The sequence below is a fragment of the Vanessa atalanta genome, chromosome 19 (genome assembly GCF_905147765.1).
Source record: "Vanessa atalanta chromosome 19, ilVanAtal1.2, whole genome shotgun sequence".
In the NCBI taxonomy this organism is placed as follows: domain Eukaryota; kingdom Metazoa; phylum Arthropoda; class Insecta; order Lepidoptera; family Nymphalidae; genus Vanessa; species Vanessa atalanta.
Genome location: NC_061889.1, coordinates 10,083,850 through 10,106,326, shown reverse-complemented (window position 1 = coordinate 10,106,326; position 22,477 = coordinate 10,083,850). Strand labels below are relative to the sequence as shown.

Sequence of the window (22,477 nt, the reverse complement as noted above, 5' to 3'; positions counted from 1 at the left end):
AGTTAATATTCCCTTGACCGAACGACGGTCGATATAATTGTAAGAAACATCTCAAACCAGAGATTCTTTTTTACATAAATGTGTGTTCCGGGTACGCATATGACTACACTTCACCTGATGGTAAGTGGTAGTCCGAACACGAAGACGGCCGGTGCAGGAAGTCCACTAGGCGCCCTCACACTGCAGGTCCGCAAGATGCCTCTTCATGTCTCGTTTGAAAACGTATGCTGGTACAGAAATTACAAAGAAAAGATTTGCCAAATTTCTTTGAGCGCGATGGAATTTAAATCACAGTTGGACGGTGACATCGAGAGCCAGTACACGTAGACTTGTGAGAAAGGGGAAGCAGGAATTAGAGAGAATAATTCCTCAGAGCACTCACTGTGATAGAGTCGATAGGAAGTTCTAAGCGCCACCATATCTCTCCTGTGGTACTTTGAATTAGGGAGTGGAGTTACACTACCATGCCTCGGAGAGCATTTAAAGCTGATTCCGGTATATCTCTGATAGAGTTACATCGACATTAAGGGTGCAGTTGAGCGAGCGGTTGAACACAATTATGATTGAGGATTATTATTAAGTATAAGTTTAGTTATATTTTATCACCCTTTAACGATTCAGTTAAAACGCAATGATAACAGCGACATAAGCTACTTTTTTTTTTTATTTTTAATAGAAAGTTGACGTGCCAATGGGCAGCCTGTTGCCTGGTATTTAATGGTAACAGCTTACCTGCACTGCTGGTCAGAGCCCTCCTTTTAAGATGAACTTGAATACTCAACGGAATATACCGGGGTTCGTACTCGTAACCTTCGTTTAACATAACGTGCTTAACGTAACATATCTATATTGTTTACTAATGTTAGAAATACTCATTTATGTAGTTACATTTATATTATAATTATATATTTAATAAACTCATATTTTGTTATTGTATCCGATTTCATAAAAGTGTAATCGATTTCAGAACGTCATTCGTATGGCTTTAAAAAGTAATACAAGATGTTTTCCCTCGCAAAAAGATTATTAAAAAAAAAAAAGAGAGTCGCGCATAGAATGAAAATAGGAGATTTTTGTGAAATGAATATTTGACTTCAGGACTATAATATTTATAAAATAAAACAAATATTCTATGTTCTGGTATATTTATTACTAACATTTATTAAATTAGCCTTTTTTTTTAAACGTACAGACAAAAAAGCTTAAATTCCAATAAACATGCAACTATACTTACCATTTATAAGCTATTTAACGTTTTATATATTTTTTACGACATTCCGTGTGCGCGCTTTTAATTGCATTTAGTTAGACCGGTCAATTTCAATACACGTTTCGCCTTAAATTGAAATTCTATGTCTTTATTTAGACTGAACAAGTTTTAAAAAAAAATTGAATAATTTAAAAGTATTTTTTACAAAACTGTGAAATTCTAGACGGATTACGCAGTCCTGTAAACAAAAACATAACTTTACAAATTCTACATAACACGAGGTTAATTTGTTACGTTAAAATTTCAAAGAGTTTTTACTTATTGTATTTAAAAAATCTCTTTTCGAGTCTCAAATTTGATACAACTGTATCGATTGTACCCTGTGCACCTGTGTAACCTGTGCTTGTGCTAGAAATGAGTAAAAAACACTGCGCAATCAGTTACGTGTGTATAATACAAAATCCGCCTGCAATATTTGACACACACACAAACAATTTAAATGAAGGGTTGTAAAAAGTATTTTACCTACTTAATTCATTAATTGCCAGAACGCAATTATGTTAACTTCAAATTGATGAAGACCTCAGATTTTAAAACAAAAAGGCAGATGGAGTCCGCGAAACAAAAAACGCGGATACAAATAACCGTTACTTTGAAATGACGTATATCTTTGTGGATACGTCAAAACTGACACTTTTATCAGTAACTAACTTCGTACACCATTACATCAAATTCGGTTCAGTGGTCTGTCCGTGAAAGAGCAGAAGACAGACAGACAGAATAAATGTCACATTTATAATATTAGTCAAGATTATTTGTTTAATAATCTGATTATTTTTTTTTAAATAATTATTCATAGATATGAATTGAAATCAAACTATCTATTTGAAGTTACTATCTATAGCCTATTCCAATGGAAGTAGGAAAAAAAAATTAAGAAACCTAAGATTTACGTATTTCATGCTATTTTTTAATAACTCAGCTATATCAATATATCTTTATTAATGATACAAGACTTAACCACTTATTTCCACATTAATTTTACTTCCAAAATTCCGATAACAGTTTTTTCGACGTTCAAAACGACATCTTTTCGCAAATCCATAGTGAATATCATAGATTAATCAAGCTCTCGACCAATGATATCGCGTCAATTTGCTGTCAAATGTTATTTATTTCACTTTTCTTCCTGTTATGGTTGAAATAGTATCTTCTTATATATTCAATTGTTTTATTGACAACACAATAGCGTATATACCAACAAAAAGAGGATTATAATCTAAATAGATACTTATATAAAAATATATATTAGCGTTGATGGTATGTAATCGAATATTTAATTTCACTATTGTTTCTAAGTTGTTTTTTTTAAACGTAATTAATAACAAAGACCTTCCCCCGAGGCGCCACTTCATTTTACACATGTTTCCATTTTTAAAACCATTCTAATTGATACCCTGGAGCCGCAGGGCATCGTAGTTAGCACCTCACCTAAGTAACACTTTTTTTTACAAAACTTTAGTGAAAAAAAACACATCGATATTATTTATGCGGAACCCTGACCACCCCTCAGCGGTGAGGTAATTGTGTCAAGATAACAGGGTTGTGGGTATACGACTTTTTTTAAATTACTAGAAAATAATTTTAATATGAATGTTAATCAAATGATGATAAAATAATAGTTAATTAATATAACTAATTAAAGTAATCTTACTTAAGTAGTCAAATTAATTTATTTCGAATCTGATATATATAAATTAAAAAAAAAACTTTAACAAAATAGGTCCTATTCTATTTAAAATATCAATATACTTCATATAGTTTTCGATTTATATTTTTATTTTTCACAAGGCGTGTGTTGAATTTGACAGCAATTAAATCAAGAGTAATTACAATATCATTAAAAACAAATTAACTAATTAACGTAAAAGATTAAAATAATTTATGAAATAAAATGAGAATCGGAACGCAATTTGTTTAGTATATGGCAACCCTAGCCACTATTACCGAGCCATCTGTCATAAGGACGCGAAGGAAGGGTTAGCTTCGTGAACTGTTTAACCAAATGTTTGCTTTCCGTCCACACTCGACACACTGACATTATAAATATGCCCTATTTAAAGTTTTCTTTTATATTTTCAATTATTTAACCTAATATTACACGTTCGATTTACACGAATATATACGTTTTTACATCGTAAGCGTTACATAGATCCGTTGCATTTAAATTCGACCTTGAAATTTGACTACAAAATCCTCGCTTATAACAATGTGTTTTGGTAAATTAGTTAAGTTAATTGTAATTACCAAGCATAAGTTTCTTTAATTTTCTACTGATAGAGTATTACGCAAACCCGTCTAGGTTGACCACAAAGAACAAGGGATAATACATTTTAGTTCCCAAGGTGGCGCATTGGCGAACTATGGAATGGTTAATATTTCTTTCTTGCTATTGTCTATGGACGGTGGCCGCTTCCGATCAGGTGGCCTATTTGCCCGTCCACCTAATTATACCATAAAAAGAGGCGCGGAAAATAAATTGTATGTACGATTGTCGCTTCATGCTCACTATCGAACGATTGAGTTTATACATACATACTTTAAATTTAAATAAAAACGAAACAAATAATTTATTATATATTAGACACAATTAATGACAATAAAACGAATTAATTAATATCTAGCTATTATATTAAGCTCTTGAACATTGCGAGACATAAAATCAATGGCAAGTGTATTTAAATATAATGAGTCTCATTTAATAAATGCTGTAAGCTCTATCCGAACATGACGGTCCGGTCCATGTGGATACTTTTTGTCCGTCCACATCCTCTCATTAAAACCGTTTAAACATCTTCCCGGATGTTAAAAAATCATAAATAAACAGGGGTCATTTATTCCCACAGACTGCACCTTATAAACAAACTAATAATTTCACTACTGGCAACCCTTCCGTGTTTTTTATTCTTAAAGTCATGTGATAGTCCATTCAGCCCACATTCAGCCTCTTCCGTGAGAACATTAAATATGACCATAGAGAAAAAGAGGAACATAGGGAGGTAGGATAAAAAACATTAAAATGGGGTCGCGAGTGGACATTTGTCTTGATAAAAAGAGTTATTGCTCGAGGAATGAATAATAAATGGGGCCGATAAAAAATATTATCTGATTCAAACGCTGAAGGTGCGTTGTCCTAATGACTCGATGGTATGTTTTAAATGTTTTTATGGAAATAAAAAGATTCAAGTCGGAGAATTTTGTAAGTAATTATTAACATTAATAAGAAATAGTAATTACACGAAATGGTTAATTTCCGTCTATAGCTCAAAGTGCTCGTAATGTAAACTATCGTCGGGAATTAAATGTTTTAAAAACATCCTTTTCGGTCTAGTGGCAAAGATGACTGCTGGTTTCGACTTTTCAATTCAGGCCATTATAACTCAGGAATTTCTACTTCTCTTTGAAAAGTTGACTCTTGACACTCCCGTGCTTCGGTTATCAAGTGTTGCCGTTGCAGTTCCTTCGGACTATAAAAGTGAAGACACAGAGGTCACTAGTCAAGTGAGCGCACATTTTTACATTGTAATATCTACCACCAACATAGCCAAGTTAGACAGGAAAACTTGACCATAATAGCATTTATTGTATGAGATGTATTCTGGATACAAAATTAGTGATTATAAGCCGCACAGATTTAAACCTTTGGTTGATAACCAGGTTTATCAAATAATACTCATTACAAGTAATAACAAATGTTACTTCTCCGAACGTACACTATTAACGCTTGAAGATATAAAAACTATTTAGCTCTACACCAACTTATTCCCACGTTTGGATCATTAGAACGCATTTTTTTTTCTTTTTTTCCATGAACCCTCACGGTGCCTCTTCCTCTGTTACAGGTGACGAAAACAACAAAAAAAAAAAGCGAAAAGGGTACGTAGACGTTTTGAAAAAATATTTTGAGTCGAAAATAAATTTTTTTTTTTCAAAAAAATATCATATTGATGTTGAATAGCGTACTTCATATTTGGAAATAAATGTTGTTAACCTACATATAGCCGATTTATTTATATAAAATAAAATAAACGGAGGGGCAAAATTGGATACCAGATGTAATGATCACCATCGTCTTAAGACTGACTCTAATTATTCGATATTAACAGTAAAATATAAATAGTACAAGGTCACCCGATTCTATAAAAAAAAAGCTTTAAATAAGTCATCGATCAAAAATCAAATACGACTATATAACTATCTGCTTCTTTAAACTCTTCATGGGGAGGTTCTATTACCAATTTAATACGCATTACAAATCTATAAAAACTAACATTAAAACAAAACCCTTTTAAAAAACAAATCGGAAATAAAATAGTAAAAGCAAATTATACAGCACAATAAAATCGGAACGATTGAACTTAGACACATGCTATTTCCGATACGTTGCCCACTAAAATCAGTTAACGTTTGTAAAAACACTCGCATCCTCACCAAAAAATTTAGATGACAATTAAAAAGAAATAAAACAAACTTCTGTGGTCGTCGACGTCAAAAAAAAGGCGGGAAGATGAACAACTGACGCTTAAAAGTATTTTTAGTCTGTCTATGAATTCGGTTTTTTAAAGTTACTTAATTTTTTATTTTTACAATGTCGCTTATCATAACTATGGAACTATTTTTTTACTTTACGTAAATTCTTAAGCCTGCGAATAAATATAAATACTATTTACAGAACAATTACAAATGCCATGTTTTAAATAACGAAGACTTTTTAAACGAATAAAGACGAAGGTTTTGAGCTACGATGTAAGAGCACGTGAAACTTAAACGAAGATTCCGGTATAAAATCGGGTGAAATTTCATGAACATAATTTTTTTTATTTTTCATCGGTAAAGGAAATTACATTTGTCTGAAAAACTGACACCTTTGAATCCAGTCAGCCCAGAAAACTTGGTGAAGGCATCCAGGGCTACAGCACCAGGGCCTCGACGAAATATTACTGCGATTTTAAAAATAAAAATCCAATTACGACAAGCAAATTTATTGAACATAGTATGTAGATATAGTAAAATACAAGTATAGCTCTTGTATTTTGAATCTTTAACTATATATCCATATTGCAACAAATTATTAAAATACCCTACTGAAAAAATAATTCAATTTACCCACTCCTCTGATGCCCTCAAACTTTAGAAGTCTGAGGGCATTAGTCTGGATTTAGAATCCAGCCCTATCAGCAACCATGACAATTATGAATCTTTTTTAAACAGTAAAAAATAGTTTTAAGAACATCAAACGTAATATTATAATATGACTAGCCAAGTACCTATTTCAAAGGAACTAAAACGTACACTAAGATAGTTTTTTCAATCGACAGGTGGTAAAGGGTTGAGAAATACTTCTAATTTTAAAGTTCATTGGTTATAGAAAGCGTGACAAACAGACAGTCCAAACATGTGTTAAGATCGTTAATTAAAACAAGAAATTGAAAGTTAACCCTTTCTCTAGTTTTGACGGATATTAATCGCTTATATGAAAAGAAATATAAAGTAAAAAAAACAATATTATAAGTGTTACTTACTAAAATAAAAAATGTATTTAAAATGAAAACATTGTTACGGCTAAAATTTTAAGTATATTCATTTAATTTGCGATGAAACTTTAAGGTAAAATGTGAGGCTGTTAAAAAAGCCGCAACTACCAGCTAATTACGTATCAAAAAATAAATCCAAAATTCGCAACCCATCAACCGAACGTTTTCACCTGTCAGAAGTCAAACAATCTGTCAATTTATCAATATTTACTCTATGGTAAGGTCAATGACCTCATCATTCACATGTCAACGTGATTTGAATCTTTCACCGATTACGAAGAGTTCTTTTTTGTTTGTAACATTTCATTCGTAACAAAGGTACTATTATCTGTTTTGAAATATCGCAACAAGGTAAATAGGAATCTATGTTACAGGAATAAAGTGTATATTTCATTGTGTGATCGTGTTTTTCATTCAGTCGTCCGTCAAAACGCGGGAACATCTGCCCGACAGCTGCCAAATTGAGATTAGATCGGACTTGGCCATTCCTTCAAATCAGGGTGGACGTTAGAAGGGGTTAATGGTTTTTTATGGCTTTTTGAATTAACTATTGGTTGGTGTGGTACTCTATAATAGAGTCGAGTTGGTCCAGTGGATAAGAAATGTCAGCTATGATGATCTTATCCACGACATTTCTTATAATGTTTAGATCTTATTAAACTAAGCTACTAGGAATTGGTCATCAATTGTTTATTACACAACTTGTAATTATAGTAATCAATTATTGATATTATTTAAAAATCCATCATAGATCACGTCAATCACTTTTTCTATAAACACATGTAGTAAAAAATATGTCAGAAGTAAACTTTATATAAAAAAATTAATAACAATAAAAATAATATGTATTATACCTTACACAATCTCTTAATTTTTTATCGTCATTATCACAAGGTGACGTTGTAACGACAATGTAAGGGAGACATACGGCCTCATTAAATACATACTTAATATAATTTCATACATTTTATTGCCAGCCGTAAAAAATTAAGTGATTTTAAAATCGATATAATCGTTAACGCAAAAAATCGATGTTTCCGAACGGGCTTTACTGGTTTTGCAAAACTACATATGGGAGCTGCGTAAAAAGTTGAAGTTTTATGTTTATAATCTGTGTCCCCGTTAAAAGTTTACACCAAGCTTGATATATTTTATCCCACTCGTTTTGTTTTTAAAATGCAATAAACTCTTATTCGATAAATCAAATTCGACTTAATACAAGCCGGATTAATGAAGTACCTTTTTAAAATATAGATAAGGGTATGACCAAGTGAACCACCCGGTCAGTGGTCACCATCAAACTACCCATTGGCACTGTAAGAAATATTAATAATTTCTTAGGTAGCCCAATGCACAACCAATTTTAGGATAAAGATGTTACGTCATCCCTTATAAAGCAATACTTTTCGACGCATTGAAAAAATGCGTCATCTACCTTCCGAACTAAGGCATTATGTTCCTGTACCGGTATACAAAAATACTAAATATTGACGGTAGAATATCTGTTGAGTGGGTGGTTCCTACTCAGACAGCCTTGCACAAATCCTTACCACTGAATAAATTTTGGGTCGTCATTTACAACATTATTTAAATTCAAAGCTAACACCGGTTCGGAATGTAGTTTATTTCAAGTCAAACCAACAATAAGCTGTAATTATTCACGATGGATTTGAATTATAACAATAATATATTAATCAGTCAAACGTAAAATCAGTTAACTCAATCACTTCACTAATTTGTGAGTACTGAAATACTTGGCTTCTCTTTCTAATGTTTCAGTTCGAAAGAGACAGCATGAAATTTAACAATTTCCTAGTCGTGGTGTATAGCAAAATTATATATTAATATTTTATTGCTCAACTTCACGAGAGGATATAACAGAAAATTGTTACAATGATAAATTACAATATCATTGTTAAGGAATAAATGTTAAAGCGCCATAATAGTGCTTTTGGGAAAGGGGGTTTACTAGTTTAACTTTAATCCTCATTTTCCAAAAGTAAAATTTGGGTCTTAAGCTTTTCTTCATTTCCACTGAGGAATTACGACGATGTTCTCCTTCTGGCTGATTTCGTCCTTAGCAGTAATTCTTAAGAGAGACTAGCAAATTAAGTGGAACATAGTTTAAAAATGTATATGCCAACAGAAATTCCCTCACTCTCATAATCCGATGGGACGGCAGGTCCGAAACGAAAAAAGAGTTGAGGCGCATAGCCAACGGCCTTACATGATTTCAAAGACACGGGAGTATAAATACTACCTGAAAATATCCAGAGTCCATGCTGCTACTCTACCTACTAACTCATTTTTCTCTTAAAATCTGCAGCCCTACTAAGCTAGCCTCATTTTTTAATCCAGTAGAAACCTTCAGAAAAATACAGATATCCGAAACGACCGGAAATAATTCAGGCGCAGGACCATCGGCTTTACTTGCTTTCCGAGACGTGGCAGTTTACATATTTCAAACTTTCATATTCCGAGCTGCTACTGAGACTTTTTCCGCTGAATGACCCATAAACATTCATCGGCCAGATGTATTTGAACCCAAGATCTCGGGATCTGCGGCGTTATCAAGTACTTAGACCAACCAGCCAGACATATACATTGTATGCAAATTTTAATACAATATTTTATATACCTCTGACTACTTGAATTTTACCTGTATGACATAAAAAGCGTCTAAGAAAAAATATTTATTACTTTGTCAGGTTTTTATTAAAATCAATCGATTGGCTTCCTTGCGATTCATTAATTAACTGAATTAACAGATTAAATAAGCATACAAAACCTAATATTTGTGTTTTGTGTAATTTAAATAATCCTTTAAATCAAAATAAGTAACGAATTTTTGATTGATAAATTATTGAAGACCAATATATATTTTGATACAATATTATATTTATGTGTTACACAATTATATTAACTAATTACAAAAATCCTTTTTTTTAAAGCAATCGATTGCATGTTGGCAATACCGTTTAACTTTTTTAAACTATATCGTTTCATCTAAATTCATAATTTAAAATTACAACGTTGCACACATTTACAATTTACTAAAAACATGACTCAATCCGATATTATATAATAATATTTATTATATTCTCATTATGATTGACGCGACCCACTTTCAGAACGTTTATAAAAGGGCTTGTGGCAAGAACTAAAAACTAAACATTCTGTTCCTAGACGTAAAAAAATTCTAAAATGACAGCGCGCGAAAATGTCGTCGGGGAAAAATTGGCGATGCGACCGGCGAAATTAACATGGCGGTCGCGATTCGGCGCTAGCCGCCTATTATAAATAATTAATGATTCCGCCCGCTCTTATGCACGATAAAATGCCATTACGGTTTTCATCGGGGTTTTGCAAAAAACTTCGAAAACCGCCGTCGTCCGAACCTGTCCCAGCAAAAAACGCGCTTAAAAGACTGCGCGGGCATCGCTAAAATTCTCGCGATTTCTTATTGCCGCCCGGTCATTTGACTCCGACCATTATGTGTGGAATTAACAACGGTAAAAAAAATACCGATTCGATAAAGGTATATTTGTGCTGTCGGCGACAGTTTTTGTATTATTATCAATGAGGAGTATATGGCGAGGGCGCAAAGCCAGACATAATTGTGCCTATAAATATTGCGCTCATGAAAATTCAGCCATGCATTATCGATGGCGAATATCTGAAAAACTTGAAAGTTCGTTCCTTAATATTACATTACACATTCACGATAGACCGTTAAAAAACCTATCATTGAATCTTCACTTGCTTTTATAAAAAGCAAGTCGCTTTGAATCATTTCCGTTTTTTTCGAACGCGGCAAATGGAACGTTTTAATATTTGAAATGACAGATGCGTCACTCAAACGAGTCGACTGATCCGAACGGACTCTGGAACAAACAATAAAAAGCGGCTACCGCAAGACAATTAAATACGATTTGCATATTCACACAACAGCATTGTTAAATAAGCCAACTCGAGAAGTACAAAAGACTTGAAAAAAGATTCAACAAAAACTTGGACTACCTATGTTGCACTGTTTACTGATGCATCTTTGCCTATCCGTTCTCTTTTCAAATCTTATGGCATATCTAAAAAACTTTATTATCATTAAAATAAACGTAATCATAACAATGGCGACTATGAGTAATATTTTATTATATTAAAATATAATGATTAAATTAATTAAGTTAAGATTTGAGTTCGCCTAATCACTTTCAATAAAATAATTTTAAATTTAACATTAGTTCCAAATTCTATTCTTAATTTATTATTGAAGTCAATATTGCATGTTTTATGATGATATTATGATTTAATTAATCCACCAAACATTTTTTATATTTTAATTAAAATTGCTATATTTAACTATTCGACTGGTGAGTGACCCAATGGAATTTAATGTCTGTCGACACAAGAGGCATACAATATTAGATCTCATTGTCACACAGTAAGTGATTGTCCTGTTTTATTAAATTTGGTTAATTTAATGATTATTTAATAATATTTTATAGTCCGAGAAAACGGCTATGGGGAGGGGGCGTCTGCAAGTGTGTCGGTCAAAGTTGAATCGGAATATAATCGGGATCGTAATCCATATTAATAGGTAGTATTGATCCTCACTTACGATTAAGCTGAAGCTGAATAATCATAAACGTGTCATTAGAATATAAGGCCAAGTTTCCGACTCCGCAAAGTCAATAAATCCTGCTTAGTGCAAGGTATCCGTTTCTATAAGACAATTTCGCAGATATTTTTAACTTTGCAGATTCATAGATTCAAGTCAATTGTAAAAATACATTGGTAAAGAAGGTATATTATTCAACACAAGATTATATAGATGTTAAAAAAACGTGCAGCTAATACTTGTTGACTTCCAGGCTGTAGGTATTTATTATTATATACGTATATAACTGTATTTAACTAACATAACTTTGTCTTTTTAAATGTTGATAAATAGCAAACTGAGTTTCTTGCCGTTTCTTCTCGCTAGAATCTGCATTCCAAACCGGTGGTATCTTCACTTAATATAAGTAGTTTGTTAAATGACTTCCCTATTTGCCTACTTGAATAAAGTATATTTTGATTTCGATTTTGATTTAGAGGTTATTTATTTAAAGGTTATAAGGTAGTAGAATTATTCTGTTGTCACCACTAAAGGCCATTCTGAAATATAAAGCCTAAAGAGGTTATTTTGTTAGTCTGCTTATCCACTAATAAACATAATATACACTTCATCCGATTCAATGTGTTGAATATGAAAACTTAAATATAGTATAATTAAGTGTCATCTCGCCCCCCCCCCTCGCTTCTCTTATTTAAAATAGCCAAGAGTTGAAAATGCTCGGATATGAGGCGGGATGATTAATAAAATTATGATAAGATGACAATAATAGTAAGAAGTCGATAGACGTTGGCACTTTTAAAAGTAATAACTATCATTTGAATTGCCAATGTGCCACCGTCCTTATGAACTAAGGTGGTAGTCAAATTAGTTATTAAGTATATTATTCTTTCAAATAACGTAATATGTATGTTTCTTGGACTAGTCATAAAGATATAACCTAAAAAATTAACAAGACATATTTTTTTAGTACTATCGTGCGAAATGGCGTAAATTTTTTAAAGCAATCTACATAATATGCAGATTATTCCATCCTACGTTTAAGGGTGAGGTGAGTTTTCGATCGAATATTAAAAAACTTTAAAAAAATATATATAGCCAGCTAGCCAGCTTCTCTATTTTGCGTTCATCTGTCTCTATATATGAAATGATTTCTTTTTTCTCTGTGCGTCAATCACGTAAAACTGAACGTCCATATATAGTGGCTATTAGTTTTTTGAATCAACGGTATCCTTACCCCTTTTTTTCTTGAATGTCCAGCGACCAGATAACAGTTACTATTTATATAAAAAATAACCGTGTCTATGGTTTTTTATCGGCACTAAAGATAACTTTCTGTTAAATAATTTTCCAAGGGCTGCAGTTTATATAATACAATGTCAATTAAATATTATAAGACTCTGGTACTAATGTTAAAACCGTAACGGAAAGCCATCCATGATAAGTTTCCTTTGCCCAGGACTGGGGCATAACCCCACAATGTATTTTCTGCTGACCACACAGATAAAATTTTGATAAATATTTCTATAAAAACGACCAATACAAAGGTACCGGCGACCCCTTAATCCATTCTCGAAGAGGCTCCGAGCCGTCTGTCCGCAAAAAACTTATACACAAGTAAAGCACTGGAGCTTAATAGAAGTCCGTACGCTTTTACGAGGGGTTCTTCTTACCAATAAATAAATTTAAAGCTTATTAAAAAATATTTTAATAAATAAACTATATTATATCATACAAGATTATACGACTACTTGTCGTCCGCGGATTTACTCACGTTTTAGGGGTTGGTCAGGATGTTAGAAATTTCATCACATTAATTGATTCGTATCAAGGTTCAGTTCCCGTGAAAGAGCAACAGGCAGAGAGACAGAGTTCCTCTTGCTATATACAATGATATCGATAAATGAGCTTGAAATAAAAAGATTTTTATTATAATAATATATTATGTTTGTATAAATAATTATTTAATGTAAATGTACTTAATCTATTCTACGTATCTATTATAATGATTTTACGTAATATAAACAATTACTGAAATAGTTTATGAATGTTTAATATTTTTAATAAGTGGAATTTATTGTCTGTGCTACCAATTTTGAGAATTCATAAACGGGTCCAAATCAATCGGAAACAATTCTGGTTTAAATTTTTTCCTATCTTTATATTCTAACAGACACAGCTAATGATAAACTATAGTATACTTACTAAAACATATCATGGATTATTTTAATAACGATACTGTATTAATACCTTTTTTTAATAAATTTATTGGCATCGTAATTATTCTGCCAGTATAGTTAAACAAAAACTTATTTGCTTATAAACATATACAATAGACTATCACTTATCGAAATATATATATATTTTTTAAATATTTCAAATATCATAAATAAATAAATTTAAATTAATTCCATGCATTATGGTTTTATAAAACCAACATTGGTATAATGTTATGCAATTTATATTTATAAGGCAACACAGACGCAGAGAAACGCATCGATGTGAATATTTTTTGCAATAATACGGGATATTTTAAATTAATATTATTGATATTAAAATATCATTATAATTAATTATACTATTATATATTTACGTATTTATTTATACGTAATATATACGTATAAATTTTATAATTTAACATAGTATTAAAATGTGTCTCTAATCACGGGTTTTTTTTTTTTTAATTTAGCTTAACCACAGAATTATAATAAAAAACCAATATCAAAATAAAATAATACTTTATCTATTTAACATCAAAAATATCTCAACTAACATACGGAACACTGCGTAAACGCTTCGCTCTTTATGGATTTTTTTTATCGTCCGCCATTTTGTTTCGTGTTTTTCAGGCATAGGTTTATAAAGCGAGGCATGATTTGTTTTTGTCGGTTGCATTTTATAAAATATTTACATAACATTTCTTTGGCCCGTTCGAACGAAGTCAAGAAAAAAAATTACATTCGCCTTAAAATATAAAATATTTTTAAGCGCAAAAAATTCAATTATCATTCCTAAACAGCGAGGTTATTAAATATTGCTTGTTTTTAATGCTATTAGAAAAAAAATATCTCTACCAAATAATATAACTTATTTCTATGAAATCCGTTCAAAATACTCTATATGATATTTTACAAAATAATTGTTTCAGAACGTGGATGTCTAGGAAATCTAATTGATTTAAGTAACTACAATTTAAACAGATACATGATATATTTGCAAAGCTCACAAAATGAGAATTATTTAATATTAGTGTGTATTTAAAATGTCTTTATATCATATTTTTTGAAGTTTTTTTATAAAATAGCCGTCTCCATGTGATAAAAAAATCCTATTCCAAGACAACATACTTTTATGCCGAAGTTAATTTAGCGTGATTGAGTAGCAAGCATTCTAACACGCAAACTATTGCATTTTTTAATAATATAATTATATACTAAGATATAAAAAAAATGTATAAAGTCATTACATTTGTAAATGTAAGCAATGTGAATGCGAACTACGAGTAATGATGATATTATTATTTAAATAATAACCTTTCAATAGAAATATCAATTTTATTGATCGAACTATAACTTTTTTTTTATATATATATGAAAAAGTTTTTAAGCGAAATGAAATAAAGCCACGCGGCGAGCAGTGTACAGAACCACCGCTACACTTGTGAGTGCAACTTTTTTGCTCTGTAGCATGTGAGCGTTGTTTTTCCCACATTTCCACGGTTTTTCCGATCTCCATACAGACTCCGGTTTTTGCGTCGACTATTTGTACATCGACCAACCAGTTTTGATACTAAACGTTCAATTCTAGGATACTCATAGTTGCATGATCGAACTATGATTTATAATTATTGATAGAATATCATACTATATACTTATAAAGCGTTATAATCATTTATAGTATTGACGACGAAATGATTATTACATTTCTACCGTAACTTATAAAAATCTTTAATACTTTAAACAAATTTCTTTATAATTATATAAATTAATATTTGAGATTAACACTTCGAAACCAGTTTATTGATTGTAAATATATAAGAGATTAATAAAATACAATGAATGCTCTCATATTAATGTATTTTATAATGAAGAATTTTACAAAAAAAAATTTAAACTATTACCTTTTTGCACCTTACAGGACATACTTTTATATATTGATTAGCTGGTCGCTATGAAATTTTTACATTTAAACATACTCAAGTCCGTCGAGTTTTGCTAGTGTTGAACGATTATATTTTTTATCTATTTAATAAACAATACATACTTAAATATGTTTATACTGACTGTTTAGATGAAAACAATTCCCTAGCTTAAAATAATATAAATAAACTACTAGCTTACAAGTATCAAAAAATATATATTTTATATATTATGAGTATGAACTCGTTAAATACTTAAGAATAATAACATTATGAAAATATGCTGCTACAGATTGAGAGTGTTGAGTTTTAATAGATTACCTCTGTAAATAAATCAATTAACCACAACAATCAAGTATCAAGACACTCTGATCCAAGCGTAGAAACATTAAGAAGCAGAGTGGCATACAAAAAGTCATCCTAAGACAAAGCGGCGGCCCCGATGGCGCAGAAAAACACAAATTACCTCGCAACGGCTTCGAATCCCATCGCATGTGATGGGAATTCTCTTTGTAACGTAGCACGGAACTGTACGGTTCCGGAGAAATGGCATTTGTCTACGGACAGACATACAAACTACAAAATGTCCGTTGAGTTATTATCGGAATGTTGGTAGTAAAATTAATGCGAATATGATTAGTTTAATTGATTAGTGTTGTATTATAAATAAAGATGTATTAATCAAGAACTCTTTGTATGTAAATCTAAGGTTTGTTTATATAAACTCGAGTGGAATAATGGTCTACATCTATCGGTCTACTGTGCACGTCAATAAAACTCAGAGTCGGCATAATTTCGTCATCTTTTTATTATGGTTTTGGTAGGCGGATGAACAAATAGGCCACCTGATAGTAAGTGGTCACCATCACCCATAGACAATGGCGCTGTAAAAAATATTAACTATTCCTTACATCACCAATGTCCCTTGTGCCTGTACACTGGTTCACTCACCCTTCAAATCGGAACACAACAATACTGAGTACTGCTGTTTGGCGGAGAAATATCAGCTGAGTGGTACCTACCCAGCCGGGCTGGCACAAAGCTCTACCACCAAGTCATCAATAATCATCATCATACTTTAGCAAAACCGTATAATATATGTTTGGTAATCTTTAAGTTGATCGCGTTCAAACAGACGGACGCGGCGGAGCGACGTTCCTTTATAGTATAACAATGTATCGATGCATTCCAAGTGCGCGGCATTTCTATCGATCACTGTTCCGTGGCTAGTTCCATGTTTTTGTTTAATGTTTATCATTCGGAATTATGTCTCGTAAAAAACAGCCTGATTGTTGTAGGAAATGCAATGCGAACAAAAACATGCCTTTTCATTGGTTGCAATCGAGACTGTGTTCGCTAACTCCAGAATGTGACTTCGTCTGTTATTTATGGTTACTTTTTTTTTTTAATTTCAGCTATGACAAGCGACTGGCCTCATTAAGCCATCGAGCTCGTATTAGCCGACTTAATATTTTATTCGTGTTAGTCGCAACCGTATTATAGTTAAACTGAGTCTCGGCATATGTTGCCGGGAAACCAGCAAGAGGATCTCCGAACAGATTACGTCAGCAGGTCGGTCGGAAAAGTATGACAAATTTCCTTATAGTGAAACTTCACAAAACCCTAAAAAATAATATAAAAAAGCGAATGATGCATGAAGTGGTTAACCTAATTGGCCTCATTTGACCTAATTGACACTTAGCGTCGAAATGTTCATTCAATATATAAGCATTAGGATGTTTACACACGACGACGCAAAAGTTGCGGTAGGCGGTTTTCGTAATTGCCTTTGCGTTTATAAGGCCGCTTACATACACGCGAAAACTCGGAGTCAGTGTCGAACGGTCCATTCGCGCTACTAATTTTACAAATGCGAAAATATATTAATGATAATAATAAATATATTGGACAACATCACATACATTACCCTGATCCCAATGTAAGTAGCTAAAGCACTTGTGTTTTGGAAAATCAGAAGTAACGACGGTATCACAAACACCCAGACCCGAGACAACATAGAAAACTACTGAACTTTTTCTACATCGACTCGGCCGGGAATCGAACCCGGGACCTCGGAGTGGCGTACCCATGAAAACCGGTGTACAAACTACTCGACCACGGAGGTCGTCAAGTAATATGAGGATGTTTGTTAATCTTTGACGTAAAAACTACTGAATAGATTTTAATGAAACTTTATAATAATATAACTTATACATCAGTATAACACCGGGCTATTTTATATATTTTATATTCATAAAGATGTAGATTATTGTATTAAATTGAGCACAATATAACGATAAGTGGAAAAATGTCTGTTATCTATAAGCGTTTGGCGCGCGCTATAAAAACCGTAAAAGTTACACGAATTACAAAGAGGTAAAATTTATTTGCTTGCATAAAGAAAATAATCAGATCTAATGATCCAATTCTATTCTATTTCCACAGGTAATAATGTACGTTATGCCCAAGTGCTATAGGGCTTAAATTATATTTACATCATATCATTTTCTTTATTAATAAATTGCACCCGTGCAAAGTCGGAGCGGGTCGCTAGTACAAAATATTTCAGTTTAGTTCATTACACAGCCTGAGGCGACCGTCGCCTTTACAGTGCCGTCTGTAGACGCCTTACGCTTACTTACGATTCTCGATACGGTTCGAAAATAAGAAGGACATAAGTTCTAAAAAGAAACGACGATGGACTTATCCGTAATCTAATTTATAAATCTATACTAATATTATAAATGGGTAAGTAACTCTGTTCCCTCTGCACGCATAAGTCGCTGAACCGATTTAGATGAAATTATGTATGGAGATAGACTAGTTTATCTAATTTACTCCTCAATGAGGTAAATTGGGAGGATGGTTTGTCTGTTATAGGTGGATTTATCAATTTCACGCGAGTAAAGCTACAGGTTCAGCGAGTTATATGTAGTAATATTCACTTAATGTTTTTGTAATAACGTCATAACTCAAAGTATATGCTTTTTACTTATGTAGCATTTATTTATTCTTATATACTTAAAATTTTACTATTATTTCTATACAATCTAGTATTGTTTCGAATTCGATATGTTTAATTGACTTTAACCGAAGCAGATTATTAATTCGCCTAATACCACTGGGGATAGCCAATTGTAATGATTTTTTAATTGAGTACCAACGGTATACGTCACAAGACATGCTTATATTTGATAATAATATAACCCAACTAACAAGAGAACTAGACAAAATATTTAAAAATCTATGAACATTTTAGAGGCTGGATATATGTTAATATCAATAACTTATATAAAATATTAATAAATAAAACAATAATCGCATCGCAAGTCTCGACCAAGATATTATTAACAAAAGTACATAAGTCAATGAAACAGAACGCAAATACTGTCATTTCCCTTTTTTTTACTGCCTATGTATAGCGGCTTGAGTCCACAACAATTCTGCCAAATACTTATTAAATAAGATGTTTATTTAACTGAATTAACTAAGTATGTATAAAGTTTCAGTATAATGTTTCTATAGTAAAAAATAATAATAATTTAATTTATATTTAAATTAATAATTAAATTTATATATAGGTAGTTTCGGTAGAATGTTTCTATAGTAAAAAAATGTAATGCTTCTATTTAATTTATATTTAAACAAGTAAATATAAATTGTTAACCTTATTGCTTAGTAATATTAACCAAGAATTTCACCAATAAAATTATATTCCTTATTTACCTGCAAGTCAATATGTGATGGTAGTTGATTGTAAAATATTACGTCATTATCAAATAATACAGATAACAAATTTAGAAGATTTAGATTATATTTCTAAAAATAATCAAAAAAACCGTAACGATAAAATTATACTTTAAGTTTTTTTTTTCTTAATTTGACATTATGCTTATGACATTTGATAAAAAAAAATATATAAATTCGATCGGTAATTTTTTCGTCACTTAACGTTTCAAATGCGAGCACTTCAATTCTCATATGAGACCTTTATTAACATTAGTATTGACAATTGGATAAAAAATAAATTACACTCCTTGATGGAATTCATTAATTGATCATTCCATGGCACACAATTAATTTGCAAAGGTGCTAAATACCAAAGTAAATTTCTTTATTTATTCAATGTCTAAAAATATAACTAGTACGATCGAGTTCATTTTTTGATCCGAATTTGGTATTCGCCATATATATAAAAGATAGAATTTTTAAATTATGTTTTAATCTATTATAAAATGAGACGAAGAAAAAATTTATTCTGACCTTTACTTATCTTTGGTAATATATTGTTTCTATAATATTATGTAATATTGTGTTATTGTGGGTGGTAGGGTATTGTTCAGACCCATCTGTGGAAACACCTACTCGACCGTTATTCAACGATAACAATAAAAAATATTGCTTTTACATTAGTTGTAATTACAGGCACAGCGTACATATCTTACATACCGTAGCAGTCTCTTTAAGAAATGGGGTACACATTATACATTAAACTTCTAAAATGACTTACACGTCGTGACCTTTGTCTTCTATTAATAAAAAAAAAGAGTGTCAGCTCGACCCAATGCGAAACATTCGAATATTAAACATTGATATTGCTAGCTTACTCGTGGAGTTATTCAATTTTTATGTAGATAGCTGTCCATATATATCTTATGTAGATTTAAAAAAAATATCTTAAATTTATAATCTACGTATTTATATATATTTTTTGTTAAGTTCAAATTTAAACGAAACTATAAAATAAATATACGACTAAATTTAAATTCACATTTAGATCATATCTTGAGTTTTAGAATTCGATTTCCGATTATCTCGTAATTAATTAACATTCATCGTATAGAACAAATTAAACATACCACAATGTTTAATTTACAAAGGTGAGAAATACTTCGATAATTTCTTATTTATTCAATGTGACCATACCAACTTGATCAATAGTAAAACTTATATCGTGTCTTCTTGGACGTTTTTTTTATCTGTAGCGTGTACTTTTTATTTTTTTATCGTATTCGGACAAAGTTACGCTAAGAATTTTATGACACATGACAGATGCATATTAAATTAAAAAGTATAATAATTAATGTTGCAATGTTCATTAATCGGACTTTTTTTGTGAAAGGGTAAACCATTATTTTTAAGTGTCACGTGGTTAATTATTAAAAGAAACAGTTAAATACATTCAAAGTGTAATATTTATGTGATCCAAGTATTAAGCTACTTTGAGTCGAGTACATGAAGAGATAAGGGAATCATTATAAGGTCATTATACTAATACATATTATGTAGTTACCTTACCAAAAGTAAACTTGTATTTTGTTAAATGAATTACTATATATATATTTGTTTTCTTCTAATAATTATTTTAGAATTTGTATAATAATTTTTAAAGACAATATTTTGTTTTATTAGTTTAACTTAAAGATAATTTCCATATTAAGGAACAAAAAATAAGATATATTTATTATAAATTTAAAAAGGTAAGATCCATAGGACAAGTTCTTGCTCATTACCAGTTACTTAAAATGACTCTATTTTTTGGTCTTAATTAACTTTAAATAATAACTTGTTTTTACTATATTGTGACTTACTGGTCCCATTCACGTTACGACCGATGATCTTATTGGACCCGTTCGGTTGCGCAGGGGTGTGCGGGGGAGCACCCCGTCCCGTATCCTCGCCTGGACTCTCCATATCTCCCTTCTCACTCGCACACATTAACCCGCCAATTACAAACTTCACTATTACTCAATAATATATCATTATCATAAGTAAAATAGAAAACACTGGCTAGAAAAGAAAAAAATATGAAATTAAAAATATTGAGAACTGTCAAGCGCGTTCCGATTGGAATTCCCGCGCTCTCGTGTTCGAAATTCGGATAGTCGCAGTGACGTGTACGTAATGAAGTGCGCGTCGCGACTGAACGCATCAGGCCGCGGTGGAGCCCTAGCTGTCATGCCGGTGCAGCTGCATCGCCCCGCCCAGCACCCCACAGCCCCTCCATGTGGCCCCACAATTTCCTTGCCCTCACTTACATAAAAAAGAATATAAAGGACCGAATTTTTGCTAATGTATGCCTTTGAGTCTTTATGTGAAGGGATCGAAAGGGTACGGGACGACGGGTCGAGTTTTCAACTTTTTAAATTACAGTTACGATATTTTCTAACTCAAATACTGTAATGAATGGAAATAAGAAGCAGTTTTTTTAAACGATATAAAGATTAGTATTTTATAATTAAAACATTCGATGTTCATATCCTGTAAGGTCTTGATCATATAGTTGATTATTTTTATTATAAAAAAAAAAAGTTACTTCAGTGTCATTGTAATTGAAAATTGCTTCGGCAATTACTGTATTTTTTTTTTCACAAAATGAAAGCAGGTAGACTCAAAATGCTTGTAACCTATATTTCAGTCTTAATACACGTTTTTTTGTAAACTCGCGGTACCGTTGGCGGCCGCCATTTTATAGGTTTTTTATAGTTTCCACGAACCCGTCGGTTTTGAGGCAGTGGAGAATTAAGCTTTTGCGAGCTGATTATCATTTTTAATTTATTTCGGCACGAACGATGTAAGGCGGCGTTTTAGTTTGTTTTATTTTTTATTTCGTGATTAATTTTTATTTGACGACCTATTATTACTTCGATCTTTGTGTGAAGATTTAAAACACGTATTAAAAAAATATATAAAGAATAATAATTATTATAATTAAATGTAAAACTGGTAAAAGTAATAAGACAAAAGTAAAAGTAACATTCCAATTACGTTATAAGATAAAAAATTAAGTATGAAAAACTTGATAGTGCGGGGCTTGGCTACACGTAAGACTAATTCTCATATTCCACGAGATGAATTATAAACACAAAATCAAAACCGACGTAGTGTTTGTTCAAGTAAATTGTATCATAGGATTCAAT

General features: G+C 31.6%; 1 protein-coding gene across 1 annotated transcript in view; it reads right to left on the bottom strand.

Annotated features, from left to right (window-relative positions):
• LOC125071417 (NGFI-A-binding protein homolog) overlaps positions 1–21,275 on the bottom strand; it is a 34,907-nt gene extending 13,632 nt beyond the window's left edge. Inside the window, exon 1 of the mRNA XM_047681657.1 lies at positions 21,149–21,275. Coding sequence (XP_047537613.1) covers positions 21,149–21,275 — 127 coding nt within the window. The remainder of the gene's footprint in view (positions 1–21,148) is intronic.
• Positions 21,276–22,477: the final 1,202 nt, after the last annotated feature.